Source organism: Myxocyprinus asiaticus, chromosome 10 (assembly GCF_019703515.2).
Source record: "Myxocyprinus asiaticus isolate MX2 ecotype Aquarium Trade chromosome 10, UBuf_Myxa_2, whole genome shotgun sequence".
Taxonomy (NCBI): domain Eukaryota; kingdom Metazoa; phylum Chordata; class Actinopteri; order Cypriniformes; family Catostomidae; genus Myxocyprinus; species Myxocyprinus asiaticus.
The window spans coordinates 32,621,813-32,645,026 of NC_059353.1; the positions used below are offsets into that span (position 1 = coordinate 32,621,813).

General features: G+C 41.1%; 2 protein-coding genes across 2 annotated transcripts in view; one reads left to right on the forward strand and one right to left on the reverse strand.

Moving 5' to 3' along the window:
- The window catches only part of LOC127447475 (inactive phospholipase C-like protein 1), a 181,199-nt gene that overhangs the window by 15,255 nt on the left and 142,730 nt on the right, over positions 1–23,214 (forward strand). The gene's annotated exons all lie outside the window — the stretch shown is intronic.
- Positions 1–23,214, reverse strand: part of LOC127447483 (raftlin-2-like) — a 35,658-nt gene that overhangs the window by 9,062 nt on the left and 3,382 nt on the right. Inside the window, exons 2-4 of the mRNA XM_051709386.1 lie at positions 3,899–4,079; positions 1,137–1,245; positions 753–930 (exon numbers count right to left, since the gene is read on the reverse strand). Coding sequence (XP_051565346.1) covers positions 753–930; positions 1,137–1,245; positions 3,899–4,079 — 468 coding nt within the window. The remainder of the gene's footprint in view (positions 1–752; positions 931–1,136; positions 1,246–3,898; positions 4,080–23,214) is intronic.

The window sequence follows — 23,214 nt, forward strand, 5'->3', positions numbered from 1 at the left end:
GCCTCTGACTGATCTTAATTCTCTATGGCAATGAGTGCAGGGCCACATGTGAGATTAAAGGGTCGGTATGATGCCCAGAGGGCGAGGAGGCACCAGAAATTGTACTGACATTAGAGAGTTAAACTAAATTAAACTGCCATCACTGAGATTTAACTAAGAACATGGAAAAGCTGTAAAGAAAATTAAACCAGTTGACTACTTGGTCAACATGAAAAACACTAAGAAAGTATGGTTTACACTGAAAGTATATATATTTTTTTAGAGCTACCATGTCTACAGTATATGCTTTGGGTCTAAATTTAATGTCCAATGAGATGAGATGACATCATTTTTATTCCACTGTTTAAGGGCACCAAGTGTCTTCTAAGAACATGTAGGGCTTATATTTCACATCAAAAAGCAAAGAAAAAAAAATTAAATATATTTTGCATAAAGAAAATGAAGCCTGTTGTTTGGATACAATTCCCACTACTCAAAAAAAAAAATTCTCATTACCATAATGTAAAAAATATTGTTACATCATGGTACAGTATATTAATTGTTAGTATCTTTTGTACGGTCTTTATTTTATGCTACTTTAATAAAAATGCTTCACTTTCTTTATGCAAAATATAGTTTTTTTTTTCTTTCGATTTTGGGGTAAAATATGACCATCATCGATTGACAATATACAATATGAAACGGAAAATGTATCATGTTTTATGTAAGATTTCAGACTATCCATAATGGCAAAGATTAGACGAACATCTGACCTGGGCTGTACCCACATCCCTCTAGATCTCTGTCTCCAGGCGGCGTGCGAGGTGGGGTGCGGGGTGGGGAACGGCAGCCTCTCCTGGGAATGGGCACTCTACCGTTAAAGCCCCCTCCTCCAGCCTGCTGGAGCACTGACCCCACAAACCTCACGCCGCCCCTGGCATAGCTGTTAACCTGAGTAAACACATACAAAGACACACAATCACGGATATGACACAACCACAGTCAGAATTTCTAAACCCTCTATTAAGAGGGACCAAATTTTAGGCAGATACATAGCTTTTACAAGGGCTTAAATGTGCACTGAATGGACCTTTAAATAATATGAAACAATGCACAAAATTATGACAGACAAAAGCATTTAAAATTGAGACACTAACCCTGTCTATCAGCAGTCTCACAGCGTCACTGGTCAGAGATTCTCCCGGCAGTGGCCACTCCTCCACTCGCAACACTGGCACACTGTCAATCATGGGCATTGCATGCTTACTGCAACAACACACACATCAATACATAGGCAATGCGTCAACGATTTTATGCAGTGAGTTAGGGCTGCACAATTAATCAAATAAATGCATCTAGGAGTACAATTATAGCTTCCATAATTAACTAATCATAAAAAGTGTCACTTCCAACATTCCATTAAGGTCTTCTCTTTGTGTTTTATATACTGTATGTAATTTTACTTTTTTATTTTTGTTGCTATTTTTCTTTAACTATAGTCATTGTTTATTTTACATTGTAGTTGGCTGGATCTTTACTATATTTATATATTCTGTCTTGTTTCTAAATTCAAAATAAAAAGCATATTTACTAAAAAGAAAAATAGGTCAAACTCCCTTTGAGTATAAATTTATATTTTACAATGTTTTTTTCTGCAGTGATTTAACATTGCAACCATACACAGACATGCCTGTTGCTTGCTTTGTGTATAATTTATCCAAGATTTGAAAAAAAAAGTTTTGTTTTCATGCTGCAAAGAGAGCCAGTTCACCGTTTAGGCATTGTAAAGTAATTCAGGAACAGTTCTTACAATATCAAGGGAAACAATCGAGAGTTAGGATTTTGTTCATAATTGTGCCACCCTACAGTGAATTTAAAATGAATAATGCCTGTATGCAGATTACACCATACACCATTTTATTATTGCAGACATTTTATAGCCTTGTCCTTCATTAGCAAAGTTTAAAAATGCTGAAAGGTTTAACCCTTTTGACCCTAACTGATCATAATCAACAGTGTCCAAAACTGAAGGGTTTTGCTGCCCAATCAATTATTTAAATTTTCACTGGAAAATGAAAACTCATTTACTCACCCTTATGCCATCCCAGATGTGTATAACTTTCTTCTGCTGAACACAAAGATTTTTAGAAGAATTTCTCCGCTCTGTAGGTCCATACAATGCAAGTGAATGGGTACTAAGTGGTTAAATCCATATCTTCTGAAGCGTTATGCTAGGTGTAGGTAAGTCCTTTATTTAACTTTCACATTCTTTTTTTTTGGACGATTCACAATCTTAGTTCATATCGCCACCTCTGGGCAGGGAGAAGTTATAGTAAAAAACGGCTTAGGCCTGGGTAGCTCAACAAGTAAAGACGCTGACTACCACACCTGAAGTCGCAAGTTCGAATCCAGGGCATGCTGAGTGACTCCAGTCAGGCTTCCTAAGCAACCAATTGGCCTGGTTGCTAGGGTGGGTAGAGTCACCTTGGTTAACCTCCTCGTAGTCGCTATAATGTGGTTCTGGCACTTGGTGGGGCACGTGGCAAGTTGTGCGTGGTAACGCGCTCAATAAGCCATGTGATAAGATGCGTGGACTGACTGTCTCAGATGTGGAGGCAACTGAAATTTGTCCTCCGCCACCCGGATTGAGGAGAATCACTATGCCACCACAAGGACTTAGAGCACATTGCAAGCCAAGTTGGGAAAAAAAAAAAAAAAAAAAAGGACTTAAATATCAAATCTTCTTCTAACCCACATCTACCATATTGGTTCAGAAGACATTTAAACACTGGAATCATATGGATTACTTTTATGCTGCCTTTGTGATTTTCAGAGCTTCAAAATGTTGGTACCCATTCAACTGCATTGTGAGGACCTACAGAGCTTAAATATACTAAATATCTTTGTGTTCAATAGAAGAAAGTTATAGACATCTGGGATGGCATGAGGGTGAGTAAACAGAATTTTCATTTTTGGGTGAACTATCACTTTAAAAGACAGCATTTCTGGAAGAAGGTACCTTAAAGCCAACTTTAAAGGGACCATACTGATCTACAAAAAAATTCAAGTTTGCTTTAGACATACCCAAGTAAACATTAAATTAGTAAAATGCTTATTTGGTAGTGTATAAATAGAATAAGATAAGAGTGCAAGAGAGAGAGAGAGAGAGAGAGAGAGCATTTCTCAATTATTTTACTTCATTCAATTGCTCTGTCAGACATCACTTTTATTCTTTAACTAACTGCAAACCTCGTGTACAAGATTGCAGGATATCTTTGGACTCAATTATACATATATCCTGCCTTCCTTCAAAAAAACTGACCAAATGAAGGCATCTTAGTATACAGGATGTTACACAAACAATGGATTTATACCTCCGGATACTGCCTAAAAATGCAGCATTTATTAGGTTTCAGACACATTCATCATCTCCACTAGAGAGTGCCTTCTACATTATGCTCAGTGTGGATGCAATCAGCAATCACTGTTCATACCGTATTCATTGGGGTTTTTATTACAAAGCTCAGCATTTTTCAAACCACAATACTACTAACAAACTCTCCCAGACTTTCTTTTGAATAATTTAATGTCACCCACAGAGTCATAGCTGAAATATGTCTCTCCTGTTCTTTCTTAGTGGCCTGTCAACTTCTCATTGGTTCCTGAGAAATTACACTGTTGTCAGGGGCATCCAATAACTTAAATTAACCTACATCTGCACCCCAGTCTGATTTCAAAGGCCCACCTACTCCAGCTAGACTGTCTGACTTTCCCCTACTGGTCACATTAAATATTCATGCTGACTCATTAAAAGTTAATTATTTACTTGGAAGTAGGCGGGCTGGGTTTAAACACCCCTTCCTGTTTTGGGTACAAGATGCAATGGTGCGGTACGTCGTTATGTCATGGTAAACAATACCTGGATCGTGGGCGGACCAGGATAGCTCGGTAGAGAAGGCTGCAGGGCAGAGAGCGGGTCCGGCCCACAGAAAGGATGATGGGATGGAGAGCAGCCAGTACGTAGCCCTGGGTGTAGTAGGACTGCAGGGCATGAGGCAACTCACACAGCGAGGACAGATACAGCACTGTAGGCCGACTGCCTGTGGAACACAAGAGTAGAATGAAAAATTGCAATAAACAATATGACACTCTGTGAAGATGACACTGACAGAATAGCAAAGGCTAATTTTAAAATTCTGAAAACATGCCACAGATCCGCTCACAGACTAGCCAGACTTTTGACCATCAGCTTAGAACAAAGTGGAAATAAAGCGCAACTGTCGGGTTCCAGAAATAAATCAAATTCATTTTCTCCACCGGCAAATTTATTTTTAACAATACCGTCTAAACCTTTTAATACAGACCTACTGTGAGCACTGAGATTGATTTAACAATGGTATAATACCTAGAAGCCATCAGTCCAAGTTATTTCAATGTAATTTTTTTTATTTTATTTTTTTAAAATATGTTTAATAGCAGAATTCCTGGTGAAAAAAAAAAATTCACTTCCTATGATCCTGAAGAGAAAATAGCCAACAGTTAGTGAATTCCAGCAAACAAATCATGCCAAACGAGCGATTACCCACTCCTATGACGCACTATGAATGACACAACCGAGACGGTCACCCTACACTCTCAAACTACTCATATTTGCAAACATCTAAATAATTATTTACATAATTTCTGTACTTGTATAAATCAACACTTTTATATTTTCCCCTTGTTTTTCATTCAATTACATCATTTGCAATGCTTCATGGGATTGTAGTTCATGCCCTCATGAACGATGCCAAGTACACAGTCTTGTACCTTTGTCTTTTTGTCTGATTTGAAGCAAAAAATTATTTAAAATTCAAATGTTGTAATGTTTGAATCACCTTGGAGATGGTTGGCTTGGTTCATGTCTTATAACTCTTACGAAATCCCTATGGAAAAATTAATGGGAAAAATACTTCCGAAACCAAGTGGACGGGGCGATGTTGCGTGCTACACAGTTGAGCTCAAAGATATCTGGTTTACTTGATACTGACTGCTTCGAACAAAACTTGTGAATATCTTTCAAAGATTCAATTCTCCAAACCAAACATAAGCAAATTGAGTGATTAGTCCTTCTGCGGAAGTGCTCATTGTAGCCACATGGTACCTTTTAAATGCAACTTAATTTCCCTGTAGATATATACAGTGCATTCAAGTATTCAGACCCCTTCATTTTTTTCACATTTTGTTATGTTGAAGCTAAAATGCTTAATTTTTTTTTCACATCAATCTACACTCCATCCAATAATACATACATAATGACAAATAAAAAAAAAAACAGATTTTTGATAACTTTGCTGTGGCAGCAGCGGTGTGGTCAGGCACCGTCCAGAGAGAGAGAAAGCGGTAAGGGTGCTTGCACCTTAGCAAGATTATGTCTAACATCTGTCTCTAATTCCAGTCAGCATGGGGAGAGTGGCATATAAGCAGCTATGCCACCAGCAGAGAGTGAGAGAGCCTGGCACAAGGAAGTCCATGGTGTCTGTGAAGCTGATGAGTTTGAGTGTTCGTATCTGTGAAGCTAATGAGTTTTGTGAAGCTGTAAGCATTGAAGTTGCCAATTAAAAGTCTTACCTGTGCCAGGAGAAGCCCGTTTCCATGTGTCCTCCTTTCATTCTGCTGTGGACCCTTCTACACTGATGCCGCAACCCGGGAATTAAAGTTGGAAGTATGCCCCATGGAGTCCTCCCAGTTGGCAGAGATCCTCAAGTCCCTCGCTGGCCTACACCAGTCCCACCAACAATCCCTGCTTGAGCTCCAACAAGATCAAAATAGCCGGTTCTTCGAGGTCCTTCAAGCTCAAGCAGAGGACCGGCATGCGATCCGGAGCCTTCTCAGCCAGGAGAGAGGCCCGGCTGCATCTCCGGACAACCACAGCCCCATGTCCTCGCCCAAGCTCTTGAAGATAGGGGTGGAAGAAACTGCTGGGTTGAGCACACTGGCCACGTGATCAATGGGAGGCCAGGCTCCTCCAGTTGCTGTCCGGGGAAGCCCAGCTCGCAGCACAACAACTGCCGGCGGCTAACGAAGATCTGAAGAAGACCATCTTGCAGCAAGTTGGCTGTAGTCCGGAGCAGCATCGCCAGCTCTTCCGATCGATGAAGTTGGAGACAACCGGCCGCCCGTTCACCCAACGGCTCCGAGATGCCTGCCGGAGATGGCTGCTGGCGGGGATCGCGACATCAAGGGAGTGATCGATCAGGTGGTACTGGAGCAGCTCGTCCATCGGCTACCACGAGGAACGGCGGAATGGGTCCAGTGCCACCACCCGGCGTTGCTGGAAGAGTCTGTCCGATTGGCGGAGGACCATATGGCGGCATACCCGAGGTCGGAAGAGCCCTCCCACTCTCTCTCCCCAGAGCCTGTTCCTGCCCCGCTGAGGCAAGGAGTCCCGCCACTGAAGCCAGTTCCTCGTACGTGGGGGGGGGGGGGGGATTTGAGGTTTACACCGCCCACAGCATCGACAGTGCCCTGCCACTCTCCCCCTCAGGTGGAAGTGTCCGCCGACGCAGGTGCGGGCGTGGCGCCTGGGCCGGCCTGCTGGAGTTGCGGGGATCAGGGACACTTCCGGGATCATTGCCCTGTGATGGAGCTGGGGATGGTGGTCCAGATCCCAGACACTCCGCAGGCTGCCCCAATCGGGCTGGAGCGTATCGGATACCAGTAAGTAAGTCAAGGGGGGAGGGTACTCACCAAGCATTGGTGGACACGGATAGTAATCAAACCACTATCCACCAATGCTTGGTTCAACGCGAGGCTTTGGGCACAACCAAAAGGGTGAGGGTGATGTGTGTGCATGGGGATATTCACAATTACCCCATGGTGACCCTGGTGATAAAAATGAGGGGCTGCAGCCCCGCCCCTCCTCAGGGGATTTCCCTTTGGAGCAATCGCGAGATGAAACCCTCAAGCATGCCTTCGACCAAGTGAGAATGATCGATGGTCAACAACTCCGGCCGAATGTCGCACTTTCAAATCCCCATTTCACAATTATAAACGAGCGTTTGTATAGAGTGACGCAGCACACTCAAACAAAGGAAGATACAACCCAGCTCATAATACCACGGAGTCTGGAAATGGCGTTTTCCCCGGCGGCTCATAATCCCATGGCGGGTCATCTAGGGGAAAGAAAAACACTGAACCGTCTAATAGCCCATTTTTATTGGCCGGGCATTGGCGGCGATGTCCACAGGTGGTGTGCGGCTTGCCGTGAATGTCAGCTGGTGAACCCGCCGGCCACCCCAAAAGCGCCACTGCGCCCCTTCCGCTGATCAAGGTCCCCTTCGAGAGAATTGGCATGGACCTCGTCAGGCCATTAGAGCGGTCAGCATGCGGACATCGCTTTGCATTGGTCCTAGTGGACTATGCAACGCGATATCTGGAAACAGTGCCTTTACGCAGCATCTCAGCTCGTAGTGTTGCGGAGGCACTCTTCAAAATAATCTCCCGGGTGGGGATTCCGAAAGAGATCCTCACCGTTCAGGGCACAACCTTTACATCATGAACACTATGCAAGCTTTACGAATTAGCCGTTAAGTCAATTCGCACCAGCATTTACCATCCACAAACAGATGGCCTGGTGGAGCAATTTAATAAAACCCTTCGTAAGTTTGTGCATGAGGATGCTAGAAATTGGGAAAAATGGCTCGATCCCCTGTTATTCGCAGTACGAGAGGTCCCGCAAGCCTCCACTGGGTTTTCCCCATTTGAGCTACTCTATGGGCGGTGCCCACGTGGCGTGCTTCATGTCATACGCGAAGCTTGGGAGGAGGGACCTTCAGCCAGTAAGAATGAAATTCAATATTTTCTTGATCTTAGAGCAAAACTCCACACCTTGGGGCAACTAACACAGGAGAATTTGCTCCAAGCTCAAGAACGACAGCGCCGACTGTATAACGGGGAACTCTGCTACGGGAATTTGCGCCGGGAGATAAGGTACTCGTATTACTCCCCACATCGAGCTCCAAAATTACTCGCCAATTGGCAAGGACCCTTTGAGGTCACATGATGAGTGGGGGGGTCTCGATTATGTGGTAAAGCGAACCGATAGAGGGGGTGCACGTCAAATATATCACCTCAACCTCCTGAAATTATGGAGGGAGGCGGTCCCTGTGATAGTTTCGGAGAGGGCGGAGCTCGGGCCGGAGGTGAATACAAAAAAACTCACTTGCGGAGACCACCTCTCACCGTAGGTTGCCAAGTTCCAACAGGAGTTTGCAGACGTATTTTCCCCTCTACCAGGTCGTACAAACCTCATCCAGCACCACATCGAGACCGAGCCGGGGGTGGTGGTAAGTAGCCGTCCCTACCGATTGCCAGAGCACAAAAAGAAAATTGTCCAGGAAGAATTGGATGCAATGCTCGATATGGGGTAATAGAGGAATCCCACAGTGATTGGTCCAGCCCAGTTGTTCTACTTCCTAAGAGCGACGGGTCTGTACAGTTCTGTGTGGATTATAGAAAAGTCAACACGGTGTCTAAATTTGATGCGTACCCAATGCCACGCGTTGACGAGTTGCTCGATCGGTTGGGCACTGCTCGATTTTATTCAACACTGGATTTGACAAAGGGTTATTGGCAGATCCACTTGACACCAATTTCCTGTGAAAAAACAGCCTTCTCCACACCGTTTGGATTACACCAATCTGTGACACTTCCATTCGGTTTGTTTGGGGCCCCTGCTACATTTTAGTGTCTCATGGACTGAAACCTTAGACCACATTCGGCTTACACCGCTGCTTATTTAGATGACATCATAATTTACAGCAATGATTGGCAGTGGCACATGCAGCATCTGAGGGCGGTTCTGAGATTGCTGCGACGAGCGGGACTCACAGCAAACCCCAAGAAGTGAGTGATTGGGCAGGTGTAGGTACGGTATCTGGGGTTCCACTTGGGCCATGGGCAGGTGCGTCCCCAAATTGACGAGACTGCAGTGATTGCAACCTGCCCGAGGCCCAAGACCAAAAAGGGGGCGAGACAGTTCCTGGGGCTGACTAGCTGGCTATTATAGGTTATTTGTGCCCAATTATTTGGATATCACCAACCCGCTGACTGATCTCACTAAAAAGGGAGCTCTACACCCCGTCCAGTGGACGGAGCAGTGTCAACAGGCGTTTACGCAGGTTAAAGCCGCTTTTACATTCACCCGATTTCGCTCTCCTTTTTGTCTTGCAGATGGATGCTTCAGCCAGAGGGCTGGGGGCCGTACTCTCGCAGGTGGTGGAGGGGGAGGAGCACCTGGTACTGTACATTAGTCACAAGCTCTCGCTGAGGGAGACTAAGTACAGCACTGTAGAAAAGGAGTGTCTCGCCATCAAGTGGGCGGTCCTTACTCTCCGGTACTACCTGTTGGGGTGGGCCTTCACCCTCTGCTCAGATCACGCCCCACTCCAATGGCTCCACCGAATGAAAGATCCCAACGTGCGGATCACCTGTTGGTATCTGGCTCTTCAGCCGTTTAAGTTCAAGGTGGTCCACAGACCGGGAGCGCAGATGGCTGTCGCCGACTTCCTTTCCAGAAATGGGGGCGGATGTCTTCCCGGCCTGAGTCGGGCAGTGGGTATATGTGGCAGCGGAGGCGTGGTCAAGCATCCGTCCGGAGAGAGAGAGAGAGAGAGAGAGAGCGGTAAGGGTGCTTGCACCTGAGCTAGATTATGTCTAACACCTGTCTCTAATTCCAGTGAGCATGGAGAGAGCGGCATATAAGCAGCCACGCCACCAAGAGAGAGGGAGAGAGAGCCTGGCACAAGGAAGTACATGGTGTCTGTGAAGCTAATGAGTTGTGAAGCTGTAAGCACTGAAGTTGCCAATTAAAAGTCTTACCTGTACCAGGAGAAGCCTGTTTCCCTGTGTCCTCCTTTCATTCTGCTGTGGACCCTTCTACACTTGCAAATGTATTACAAAGAAAAAAATGAAATATGCAAATGTCCATCTGCAAATGTGATAAGTATTCAGACCCTTTTCTATGGCACTTAATTTAGCTCAGGTGCATCCCGTTTCACTGTACCTTTGAGATGTTTCTACACTTTGATTGGAGTCCATCTGTGACAAATTCAATTGATTGGACATGATTGGAAAAAGGTACACACCTGTCTATAGAATTTCTCACAGCTGAAAATGCAGAGAGCAAAAACCAAGCCATGAGGTCAAAGGAACTGCTTGCAAAGCTCAGAGACAGGATTGTGTTGAGGAAATTGCCTCTGGGTAGGGCTACAAAAAAATAATTTTGGCTGCATTGAAAAGAGCACAGTGGCCTCAATAATTCTTAAATGGAAGTTTGGAACAACCAGGACTCTTCCTAGAGCTGGCTGCCCACCCAAACTGAGCAATAGGGGAGAAGGGCCTTGGTAAGAGAGGTGACCAAGAACCCAAATGATCTCTCTGGTTGAGCTCCAGAGATCATGTGTGGAGATGGGAGAAACTTGTAGAAGGACAACCGTCACTGCAACACTCCACCGATCAGGGCTTTATTGCAGAGAGGTTAGACGGAAGTCTCTCCTCAGTGCAAGACACAAATTTTTTTTAATTTTTTTTTTTAAATGAAAAAGATTTTCTGGTCTGATGAAACGAAGATCAAACTGTTTGGATTAAATTCCAAATGTCATGTCTGGAGGAAACCAGGCACCGCTCATCACCCGAGCAATAACATACCAACGGTGAAGCATGGTGGTGGTAGCATCATGCTGTGGGGGTGTTTTTTAGCGGCAGGGACTGGTCAGGGTTGAAGGAAAGCTGAACTCAGCCAAATTCAAAAGATATCCTTAATGAAAACCTGGTCCAGAGCGCTCAGGACCTCTGACTGGGCTGAAGGTTCACCTTCCAACAGGACAATGATCCTAAGCACATAGCCAAGACAATGCAAGAGTGGCTTAGGGACAACTCTGTGAATGTCCTTGAGTGGCCCATCTAGAACCCGGACTTGAACCCAATCAAACATCTCTGGAGAGACCTGAAAATGGCTGTCCACCGAAGGCCCCCCATCCAACATGACAGAGCTTAAGTGGATCTGCAGAGAAGAATGACAGAAATTCCTTAAATCCAGGTGTGAAAAGCTTGTTGCATCATACCCAAAAAGACTTGAAGCTATAATCGCTGCCAATGGTGCTTCAATTAAGTACTGAGTAAAGGGTTTGAATACTTATGTCAATGTGATATTTTTAATAAATTTTCAAAGTTATTAAAAATCTGGTTTTTGCTTTGTCATTAGGTATGGAAGGTAGATTGATGTGAAAAAAATAAAAAGCATTTTAGCATACGGTTGCAACATAAAATGTGAAAAAAAAATAAATAAAAAAAATGAAAGGATCTGAACACTTTCTGAATGCACTGTAAAAAATCTTTACACTCTAACTTCTGGAACTTTCCTAAAGCCAACCAATCAGATTGGAGCTTACAACTTTTATCAAGCTCTTGCCCTTATGTGTACAATTATGTCAAATGGTTAATCAAAGGCTAAAACTGCCATAGTTGACAGTAGTTATAAAAACGTGACATTCAAATTTGATTCAAAATTATTGAACTTGTATGGGAGGTTTTGGACTCAGTTTTTTTTATATGTCTTGGTTCCAGTCACAACATGTTTGATGAAGATATAGGGCTTTAATCTCGAAGCTTAAGTAGTTACCCTAAAGCCCTATTTGGACGGGACTCGTTTTCTAAATGACGTTTGAGTTTCAATTATCACCTGACATTTAATGTACTGATTCAGACGGGACTAAAGATTTCCGTGTTTTTTACAGAGGTGGGAGTGTCTGTTTTGTATTTGTGGGCGTTACTGAAGGTTGAACACAATTTTGGTGAAAAATTATCGTATCTTTTAAACTTTGTTTAAATGTAAAATTGCTTTTCACCAAGTTTAATAATTTTAAACCATGACTTGCACTATACATAAGTAATATTGGCATTGTATGCATGATGTTAGCCAGAGGAGAACTGGCCCCCATAGTGAGTCTGGTTTCTCCCAAGGTTATTTTTTCTCCATTAACCAACATCTTATGGAGTTTTGTGTTCCTTGCCACAGTTGCCTTCGGCTTGCTCACTGGGGTTATAAATACACATTTAATTATTTTTAAACAATTCACAATCGTATTTGATCAAACTACACAATGATGACCAAGACATTATAGCTATTACAGTTTCATTTTCTGTTAATGCCTGATCTTCTGTAAAGCTGCTTTGAAACTATGTGTGTTGTGAAAGGTGCTATGCAAATAAAAATTACTTGACTTAATGTATTTAAAATATTTAATTTAATTGTAGTTTATCAATTATACATTATAAATTACTTATTTTAAAAAGCCTATTAAAATAAAAATACATGAGAAGCATTGTAAAAATTAAATATCAAATCACAGACATTCGCATTCGGACTAGATTAGATTTCTCAGAGGACCCTACAGTAGGTAATTTGCTCTGGAATTTTTACAGAGATTGTATGAGAAAAACACAGACATGTCAAATTTGGACAGGATTAAAATCAAAGTATGTCAGTGAAACACGAATTTCCCTAATCTCCTCAGGGAACACTAGTCCTGTCCGAATAGGGCTTAAGACTCACTTTGGAGGTGTTCTTAGTTTGCTTCTCTTCCTCCTGTTTGCAGTTTGGATCACCCTCCCTCTCCCCCACCCCAACCCCCCCAAACAAACTTCCTGTGTCCACAAAGAGCTGCTGTTCAGTGACGTTGGCCCTGTGCCTCACACACTCACCAACACAACATTCCACACAAACATACACACACAAAACATCTTCATTTTCCACACTGGTAATTTTAAACTTCACATGAGATCTTCTTCCCCCTAACACCACTCGAATGGTAAACAACTACGAACGAGAGCGAGTTTGACTCTAGCTGAGCCTCACTTGGCTGTTGTAAACAAACAGTTTTGGCAAGCTACCTATAAGATTCACAGTGCCAATGTCTGTACTGTGGCCAATGGAAAAAACTTTGCCCGGTTAGTTTGCATCACACCTGAGATTCAGAGATGTGTCATGGAGACAACATCCCCAGGGGTCAAGGAGAGCAGTGGCATACACAGAGACATGGACCCTAGAAGGTCTGCAATTTGTCCCAAAACCTTCAACCTTCCCCCTCGTACCCCCATATCGCCCTCCAGTCAGTTCAAACACCGAAGCCTCTGTTCTTGAGATAGAGCGAGCGACTGTGAGTTTATAAGAGAGAATCAAGAGATTGAATGAATTAAAAGAGTAGGGATAAGAAAAAAAGATGGAGGTAACTGAGAAGAAAGAGTCTGAAAGTGTGTAGGCTCCGGAGGGAAAATAGGAAACAGACAGAGTGGGAAATAGGAGTGGGAGAAAGAGGTACAAGGAATTTATGGTACATTTTATGACCCAGCGAGGGTTTAGAGGGAAAAACGTCTTGTCTATGGAAGCAGACCTTTTGAGTGCAAAGAGGAAATGTGCCAAATGATGTTATTAACAAAAAAAATAATTCCAAAATCAAAAGAATAAAAATAAGAAACTTGTAGAAAAATGAAGTCTATTTTAAGGAGAATACTATTTTTATAATATAAACGGTAAATTGTCATCATATAAATTGTAAAATATTTGCTGCACTGAATTGTATTGATGCTGATATTGAACAACTGTATGCTTATTTAATAAATATATATTATATTATATTATATCTTAGTGTCCAGACAGAAATTAGATATTTTTCACACATTACCATAATAATATACCATAATTCCAGTGGCCCTAAACATAGGTTTCATTTTCTTTATAGAAAATATTGTTTCTAATTCTTTTATTTTGGGGGTGAAATTCACCCATTAAAAAAACATCACAATGTTACTGATCAAAATTAAACAATTTTACCTAGAGTGGCAGAGTCCTGGTATTTTTCCTAAAAATGTTGTGTGCAAGTCACTTTAATCCACATAAAGCGACCAACACACCAGAATGAGATTATACCACACTCAACATAACCCACATGGAGTTACTGGATTATTCAACAGACAAGGTTTACTGACCCAATATCAGCACCCTGGTTTATTGAATAGCTCACAACTGGAACAGAAATCCAATAAAGTTTTATAGCATCAATCATCAGACTAGACATTTTGTTAATCATCTTTTACTTTCCACAGAGGAAAGATAGTCATACAGTGGCAAGAAAAAGTATGTGAACCCTTTGGAATTCCCTGCATTTATGAATAAATTTGTCTTAAAATCTGGTTTGATCTTCATCGGTTACAATAATAAACAAACACAATCTGTTTTAAATAATTAAACAAATTATATTGTTCTTTTACATATTGAATACATCATTCAAACATTGACAGTGTAAATTGGAAAAAGTATGTGAATCCATAGGCTAGAGTCAGGAATTGGTAAACCTGGCATCTTATTAATGAAACAAGATTTAAAAGGTGTGGTTTAGAGCTACTCTGACTTATAAAAAGCACTCAAACATTGAGTTTGCCATTCACAAGAAGCATCTGCTGATGTGGACCATGCTTTGCAAAAACTAGATCTCATAAGACCTACGATCAAGAATTGTTGCTTTGCATAAAGCTGGAAAAGGTTACAAAGTGATTTAAAAGAACTTAGATATTCATTGATCCACAAATAGACAAATTGTCTATAAAATGGAGACGATTAAGTACTATGGCTACTCTCCCTAGAAGTGGCCATCCAGCCAAGATGACACAAAGGGCACACCACAGAATGCTCAATGAGGTAAAAAAAAGAACCCTAGAGTGACAGCTAAAGACTTGAAAGGATCACTGGAACTGGTTAACATTTCTGTTCATGAGTCTACTATACGGAAAACAATAAACAGGCATCGTGTCCATGGCAGGACACCACGAAGGAAACCGCTGCTTTCCAACAAAAACATGCCTGAAGTTTGCCAAAGACCACATTGACACTCCACAACGCTACTGGGAAAATGATTTGTGGACTGACGAAACTAAGGTTGAATTGCTTGGAAAGAACACGCAACACAATGTATGGTATAAAAAGGGCACCGCATACCAACATGAAAACATCTTCCCAACGGTGAAGTACGGTGGAGGAAGCATCATGATTTGGGGCTGCTATACAGCTTCAGGAGGGAAAAATGTATTCCTACGTTTATCAAGATATCCTACAGGATGATGTCAGGGTGGCTGTGCACCAGCTGAGACAAAGTAAATCCACTATAGAATAGCAAAAAAAAAAAAAAAAAAAAATCCACCTTTAAATGGCCCAGTTAGAGCCCAGACCCTAACCCAAAAGAGATCCTGTGGAATGACCTCAAGAGAGCTGTTCACACTAGACAACATAAGAATATAGCCGAGCTGAAGCAGTTCTGTGAGGAAGAGTGTTCCAAAATTTCTTCTGAAAGTTGTGCAGGTCTAATCCACAGCTACCAGAAACATTTGGTTAAGGTTACAGCTGCCAAAAGAGGATCGACCAGCTATTACATGTTTTTACATGAATGTAAAATGGGATGTGTTCAATAAAGACATAAGATTATAATTGTTTGTGTGTTGTTAGCTAAAGCACATTGTTGTTTGTCTATACTTGTGACTTTGATTAACATTAGATCACATTTAATGACAACTGATGCAGAAAACCAGCTAATTCGAAAGGGTTCACATACTTTTTCTTGCCACTGTATGAGTTTAACCATAACTTAAAGAACAACAGTAGTCCCTTAACAGACATGGCCATTGGTAAATGCCACTCTCAAACGCTGATCTAAGGTCAGCTGGAGCCATTATTGAAGCCAAACCCTGTTTTTCGACCCAATAGCAGTGAAACTGATCCAAGGCAGAGATTAAGGCCACTCTTTGTAAATCTGTCTGCTGGATCTGCAACACAGGAACATCTGGCATTCTACAACAAACGGCCAAATTAAGCATCAAGCAGTCTTTGCATCCATAGGCTCCGTCATTTATATCTAGATAGATGTTGCCATTCAGGTATAGATTTATGACTTGCATTTCTGTCTCTTTAGGACCATAGGGTCAATATATAGTGTCATATATTATATATATATACACACACAGGTGCATCTCAATAAATTAGAATGTCGTGGAAAAGTTCATTTATTTCAGTAATTCAACTCAAATTGTGAAACTTGTGTATTAAATAAATTCAATGCACACAGACTGAAGTAGTTTAAGTCTTTGGTTATTTTAATTGTGATGATTTTGGCTCACATTTAACAAAAACCCACCAATTCACCATCTCAAAAAATTAGAATACATCATAAGACCAATAAAAAAAAACATTTTTAGTGAATTGTTGGCCTTCTGGAAAGTATGTTCATTTACTGTATATGTACTCAATACTTGGTAGGGGCTCCTTTTGCTTTAATTACTGCCTCAATTCGGCGTGGCATGGAGATGATCAGTTTGTGGCACTGCTGAGGTGGTATGGAAGCCCAGGTTTCTTTGACAGTGGCCTTCAGTTCATCTGCATTTTTTGGTCTCTTGTTTCTCATTTTCCTCTTGACAATACCCCATAGATTCTCTATGGGGTTCAGGTCTGGTGAGTTTGTTGGCCAGTCAAGCACACCAACACCATGGTCATTTAACCAACTTTTGGTGCTTTTGGCAGTGTGGGCAGGTGCCAAATCCTGCTGGAAAATGAAATCAGCATCTTTAAAAAGCTGGTCAGCAGAAGGAAGCCTGAAGTGCTCCAAAATTTCTTGGTAAACAGGTGCAGTGACTTTGGTTTTCAAAAAACACAATGGACCAACACCAGCAGATGACATTGCACCCCAAATCATCACAGACTGTGGAAACTTAACACTGGACTTCAAGCAACTTGGGCTATGAGCTTCTCCACCCTTCCTCCAGACTCTAGGACCTTGGTTTCCAAATGAAATACAAAACTTGCTCTCATCTGAAAAGAGGACTTTGGACCACTGGGCAACAGTCCAGTTCTTCTTCTCCTTAGCCCAGGTAAGACGCCTCTGACATTGTCTGTGGTTCAGGAGTGGCTTGACAAGAGGAATACGACAACTGTAGCCAAATTCCTTGACATGTCTGTGTGTGGTGGCTCTTGATGCCTTGACCCCAGCCTCAGTCCATTCCTTGTGAAGTTCACCCAAATTCTTGAATCGATTTTGCTTGACAATCCTCATAAGGCTGCGGTTCTCTCGGTTGGTTGCGCATCTTTTTCTTCCACACTTTTTCCTTCCACTCAACTTTCTGTTAACATGCTTGGATACAGCACTCTGTGAACAGCCAGCTTCTTTGGCAATGAATGTTTGTGGCTTACCCTCCTTGTGAAGGGTGTCAATGATTGTCTTCTGGACAACTGTCAGATCAGCAGTCTTCCCCATGATTGTGTAGCCTAGTGAACCAAACTGAGAGACCATTTTGAAGGTTCAGGAAACCTTTGCAGGTGTTTTGAGTTGATTAGCTGATTGGCATGTCACCATATTCTAATTTTTTGAGATAGTGAATTGGTGGGTTTTTGTTAAATGTGAGCCAAAATCATCACAATTAAAAGAACCAAAGACTTAAACTACTTCAGTCTGTGTGCATTGAATTTATTTAATACACGAGTTTCACAATTTGAGTTGAATTACTGAAATAAATGAACTTTTCCACGACATTCTAATTTATTGAGATGCACCTGTATATATATAAAAAACACTATTCATGTTTTGTCATTCATATGGCATATAGGGAGTGTCTAAGACAGCCACACATCTTGAACACACCCAATCTTTGATCTTCAACACCCAAGTTATGAACATTCTAACCTTGCATTGCAAACTTACTGTAGAACAGACAAGTTTGTTTGGTGAATTCACATTTGAGCCCCAGAAACAAGCTACTGGTAAGTGCCTATCCCAACATGAGATGCAAGACAAAACAGGTCCAAAAGTGAAGAATTCACCCTGCAATGCAAGCAAAGAACTGTGAGCAAGTTCTGTGGTATCTGGACAAGCTGGATCTACTTCTTAATGTGTATGACCCCAACTATAATTTCACGTTTTATCTACTCTTTGGTAAATACACCTAACGATAATATCTGATCTATGTACACATTACACACACAGAAATTTTGGCAAATTTAACTAAACATACTCTTCCCCCCCCCCCCCCCATTTTATAAACTGGTACAGTACATGTTATGCAGTGGTTCCCCCATATGTGGCTGCAAAGGAGAATCCAAAAGCAAAATCCAAAAGCAAAGTCCAAAAGGTATGGACCACATCATCTCATAACTCACTCATAGACAAAGCAGAGGTGGAGTTTCCACAGGTTATTTTTGATATGCAGAAACAGCAACAAGCAATGCAGCCTGTGACATGGTGCAGATATGTCTCAATTTGAACACTCCCTTAAGCCATGTCAGAAACAGTTGCTTCAGGCATCTGTACAGCAGGTGTGCTCAAGAATTAAAGGCTGGAACAAGGGGTAAACTGACAAGCCAGTTAACTTTTACCTCCACACTCCCACACCTCCAGTGATTTTGTTCAAGGGGAAAAAGTACAGTACTGACTGAAGATGCATTATGATTATGATTTATTGCAGCATTATTGAGGTATGTGATATACAGTATATTGACCTTGTGAAAATTTGTAATCTGTTGACATTTACAGTGCTGTGTTTCAGGATAAAATGAAGTGTAAAAAAAAAAAAGGTATTGACGTTTAGCTCAAAGCCATCCAAAAAAATGGTTTGTCTCTTACTACGGTGTGGAGCTTGTATAATCCATGATGATGGATTTCAAGTTGGTTGAAGGTTTTGGAAGATTAACTACTACCAAACGCATGGGCAGGTGGAGAGACAAAATTGTAAAAATGCTTTGCATTCCAAAACCCTACCTGCATACTCCACATAGCTACACTAACATTGTATCGTCGCAAAGTCCAGCTTTTGACAAAACTATCATTATACCCTTAGTCCTCTGTAGCTTATAAAATGTGTTCTGTTTAAAGAGTGTGGACACCAACTAGACATGTCCATCTTTTTTGCTATGCTTTCTCTATAAGAAAGCTGTATAATACAGTGCACTGTACAGTATAATACATCAGACTTGCATCCCAATAACATTCTACATTATATTGTATTTTATTGTTCCAATATTTTGCCATTTTGAGATTATCAGCATTGTCCAATAACGCTTGGCTAATTAAGAGACTTGCCTAACTGGCATTTGTTGGATGTTTTTATGCCTTGTAAACTTACACATTTGGTTTTCTGTGAAGTAACATTGTTGTTGCGAATTCTTCCGATTTAAAATTTTCACCAATACAGTAACATTAGCTAGCTGACAAACAGATGAGATTTTATCGAAATTGAGAGAATGACTTGAGCCTTGGAAGCATCAGTAAGAATTGGTTTATAATTTTCAACCCATCACTAATGTTTTGTAGCAAACATTTTCCAGAAAAAGGTGTTTATGATAGTGTTCATAAGGTTAAATTACAGCTGTATAATTTCCAGTTACTATTGCAAATAAAAAACATTTACAGCTGAAGTCAGAAGTTTACATACAGCTTAGCCAAATACATTTAAACTGAGATTTTCAAAGTCCTGACATTTAATCGTAGAAAAACTGCCTGTCTTAAGTCAGTTAGGATCACTACTTTAAGAATGTGAAATGTCAGGATAATAGTAAAAAATTTATTTCAGCTTTTCTTTCATCACATTCCCAGTGGGTCAGAAGTTTACATACACTTTGTTAGTATTTGGTAGCATTGCCTTTAAATTGTTTAACTTGGGTCAAACATTTTGGGTAGCCTTCCACAGCTTCTCACAATAAGTTGCTGGAATTTTGGCCCATTTCTCCAGACAGAATTGGTGTAATTGAGTCAGGTTTGTAGGCCTCCTTGCTCGCACACGCCTTTTCAGCTCTGCCCACAAATTTTCTATCAGATTGATGTCAGGGCTTTGTGATGGCCACTCCAATACCTTGACTTTGTTGTCCTTAAGCCATTTTGCCACAACTTTGGAGGTATGCTTGGGGTCATTGTCCATTTGGAAGATCCATTTGTGACTGAGGTTTAACTTCCTGGCTGATGTCTTGATGTTGCTTCAATATATCCACATAATTTTCCTTCCTCATGATGCCATTTATTTTGTGAAGTGCACCAGTCCCTCCTGCAGCAAAGCACCCCCACAACATGATGCTGCCACCCCAATGCTTCATGGTTGGGATGGTGTTCTTCGGCTTGCAAGGCTCACATTTTTCTTCCAAACATAATAGTCATTATGGCCAAAAAGTTACATTTTTGTCTCATCAGACCAGAGGAAATTTATCCAAAAAGGAAGTTCTTTGTCCCCAGGTGCACTTGCAAACTGTAGTCCGGCTTTTTTTATGGCGGTTTTGGAGCAGTGGCTTCTTCCTTGCTGAGCTGCCTTTCAGGTTATGTCGATATAGGACTTGCTTTACTGTGGATATAGATACTTGTCTACCCATTTCCTCCAGCATCTTCACAAGGTCCTTTGCTGTTGTTCTAGTATTGATTTGCAGTTGTCGCACCAAACTACGTTCATCTCTAGGAGACATAATGCGTCTCCTTCCCGAGCGATATGATGGCTGCATGGTCCCATGGGGTTTATACTTGCGTACTATTGTTTGTACAGATGAACGTGGTACCTTCAGGCATTTGGAAATTGCTCCCAATGATGAACCAGACAAATTTTTTCTGAGGTCTTGGCTGATTTCTTTTGATTTTCCCATGATGTCAAGCAAAGAGGCACTGAGTTTGAAGGAAGGCCTTAAAATACATCCACAGGTACACCTCCAATTCAGTACACCTTCTATCAGAAGCTTATTGGCTAATTGTCTAAAGGCTTGACATCATTTTCTGGAATTTTCCAAGCTGCTTAAAGGCACAGTTAACTTAGTGTATGTAAACTTCTGACCCACTGGAATTGTGATATTAGTCAATTAAAAGTTAAACAATCTGTCTGTAAACACTTGTTGGAAAAATTACTTGTGTCATGCACAAAGTAGATGTCCTAAATGACTTGCCAAAACTATAGTTTGCTAATATTAAATATGTGGATTGGTTTAAAAAAAAAAAAAAAAAAAAAAAAAAAAAAAAAAAAAGTTTGAATGACTTCATCCTAAGTGTATGTAAACTTCTGACTTCAAATATATATGGTAAAAATATTTATTAAAAAAATAAAAATACAAATTGTTTGTTAAATAAACATTCAAAGAAAAATAGCCAGTGTTGGGTAAATTACTTTGTTCATTGTAACACAAGTGACACTCATCACCTTACATTTCTCCTTCACAATGACTCATTACAGAGCCATAATTCTTTTATTCCACATAAATAATCAGAAATAAGCATAACCCTATAATGTACATAAAATTAAAAGTAACTAATCTGATTATAAGAATTTAAAATGTAACATTACACTACTTTGACTAAAAATTAGATTACAGTAACTAATTACTTTGTAATTTGATTACACCAAACACTGATTATGGCACATAAAAATATTGCTAAAAATAAAATGTATAATTTTTTGTGGCGGTTCCAATGAAAATGTTGGCAGGGCAAGTAAAATCTGCACAAATTACCCAACCAGGCCAACAGGAAAAAAAAAAAAAAAAACCATACACTTCAGCCCTACAGAAACATGACGTTTTCAATTATTTTTGTGAATTCTTAGTGAATATTGTGTATGTGTTTAATTTCAACAATTATGTATACATCTAATATGCCATCATTATATAGATCAGCTACCCTGCTCTCTAGATGTCGAAATCTGCCATTGACAAACCCATATCGGTCGACCACTACACTACATTCTAACTAAGATGTATCTGGGCAGCACGGGTACTCAATACAATGCATTCGGAAAGTATTCAGACCCCTCCATTTTTTTAACATTTTGTTATGCTGCGGCCTTATACTAATATGCTTTAAATTATTTTTTCACATCAATCGACTTTTCATAACCCATAATGACAGAGCAAAAAACAGATTTTTGATAACTTTGCAAATGTATTAAAAAGAAACTGATGGGGCCTGGGTAGCTCAGCGAGTATTGACACTGACCTCCTTGTGGTTGCGATTAGGGGTTCTCACTCTCAATGGGGCATGTGATAAGTTGTGTGTGGATCACGGAGAGTAGCATGAGCCTCCCATGCTGTGAGTCTCCGCGGTGTCATGCACAGAGAGCCACGTGATAAGATATGCAGATTGACGGTCTCAGAAGTGGAGGCAACTGAGACTTGTCCTCCGCCACCCGGATTGAGGCGAGTAACCGCGCCACCACGAGGACCTACTAAGTAGCGGGAATTAGGCAGAAAAGGGGATTTAAAAAAAAAAAAAATATTATATATATATACAGGTGCTGGTCATATAATTAGAATATCATCAAAAAGTTGATTTATTTCACTAATTCCATTCAAAAAGTGAAACTTGTATATTATATTCATTCATTACACACAGACTGATATATTTCAAATGTTTATTTCTTTTAATTTTGATGATTATAACTGACAACTAAGGAAAATCCCAAATTCAGTATCTCAGAAAATTAGAATATTACTTAAGACCAATACAAAGAAAGGATTTTTAGAAATCTTGGCCAACTGAAAAGTATGAACATGAAAAGTATGAGCATGTACAGCACTCAATACTTAGTTGGGGCTCCTTTTGCCTGAATTACTGCAGCAATGCGGCGTGGCATGGAGTCGATCAGTCTGTGGCACTGCTCAGGTGTTATGAGCGCCCAGGTTGCTCTGATAGTGGCCTTCAGCTCTTCTGCATTGTTGGGTCTGGCATATCGCATCTTCCTCTTCACAATACCCCATAGATTTTCTATGGGGTTAAGGTCAGGCGAGTTTGCTGGCCAATTAAGAACAGGGATACCATGGTCCTTAAACCAGATACTGGTTGCTTTGGCACTGTGTGCAGGTGCCAAGTCCTGTTGGAAAATGAAATCTGCATCTCCATAAAGTTGGTCAGCAGCAGGAAGCATGAAGTGCTCTAAAACTTCCTGGTATACGGCTGCGTTGACCTTGGACCTCAGAAAACACAGTGGACCAACACCAGCAGATGACATGGCACCCCAAACCATCACTGACTGTGGAAACTTTACACTGGACCTCAAGCAACGTGGATTGTGTGCCTCTCCTCTCTTCCTCCAGACTCTAGGACCCTGATTTCCAAAGGAAATGCAAAATTTACTTTCATCAGAGAACATAACTTTGGACCACTCAGCAGCAGTCCAGTCCTTTTTGTCTTTAGCCCAGGC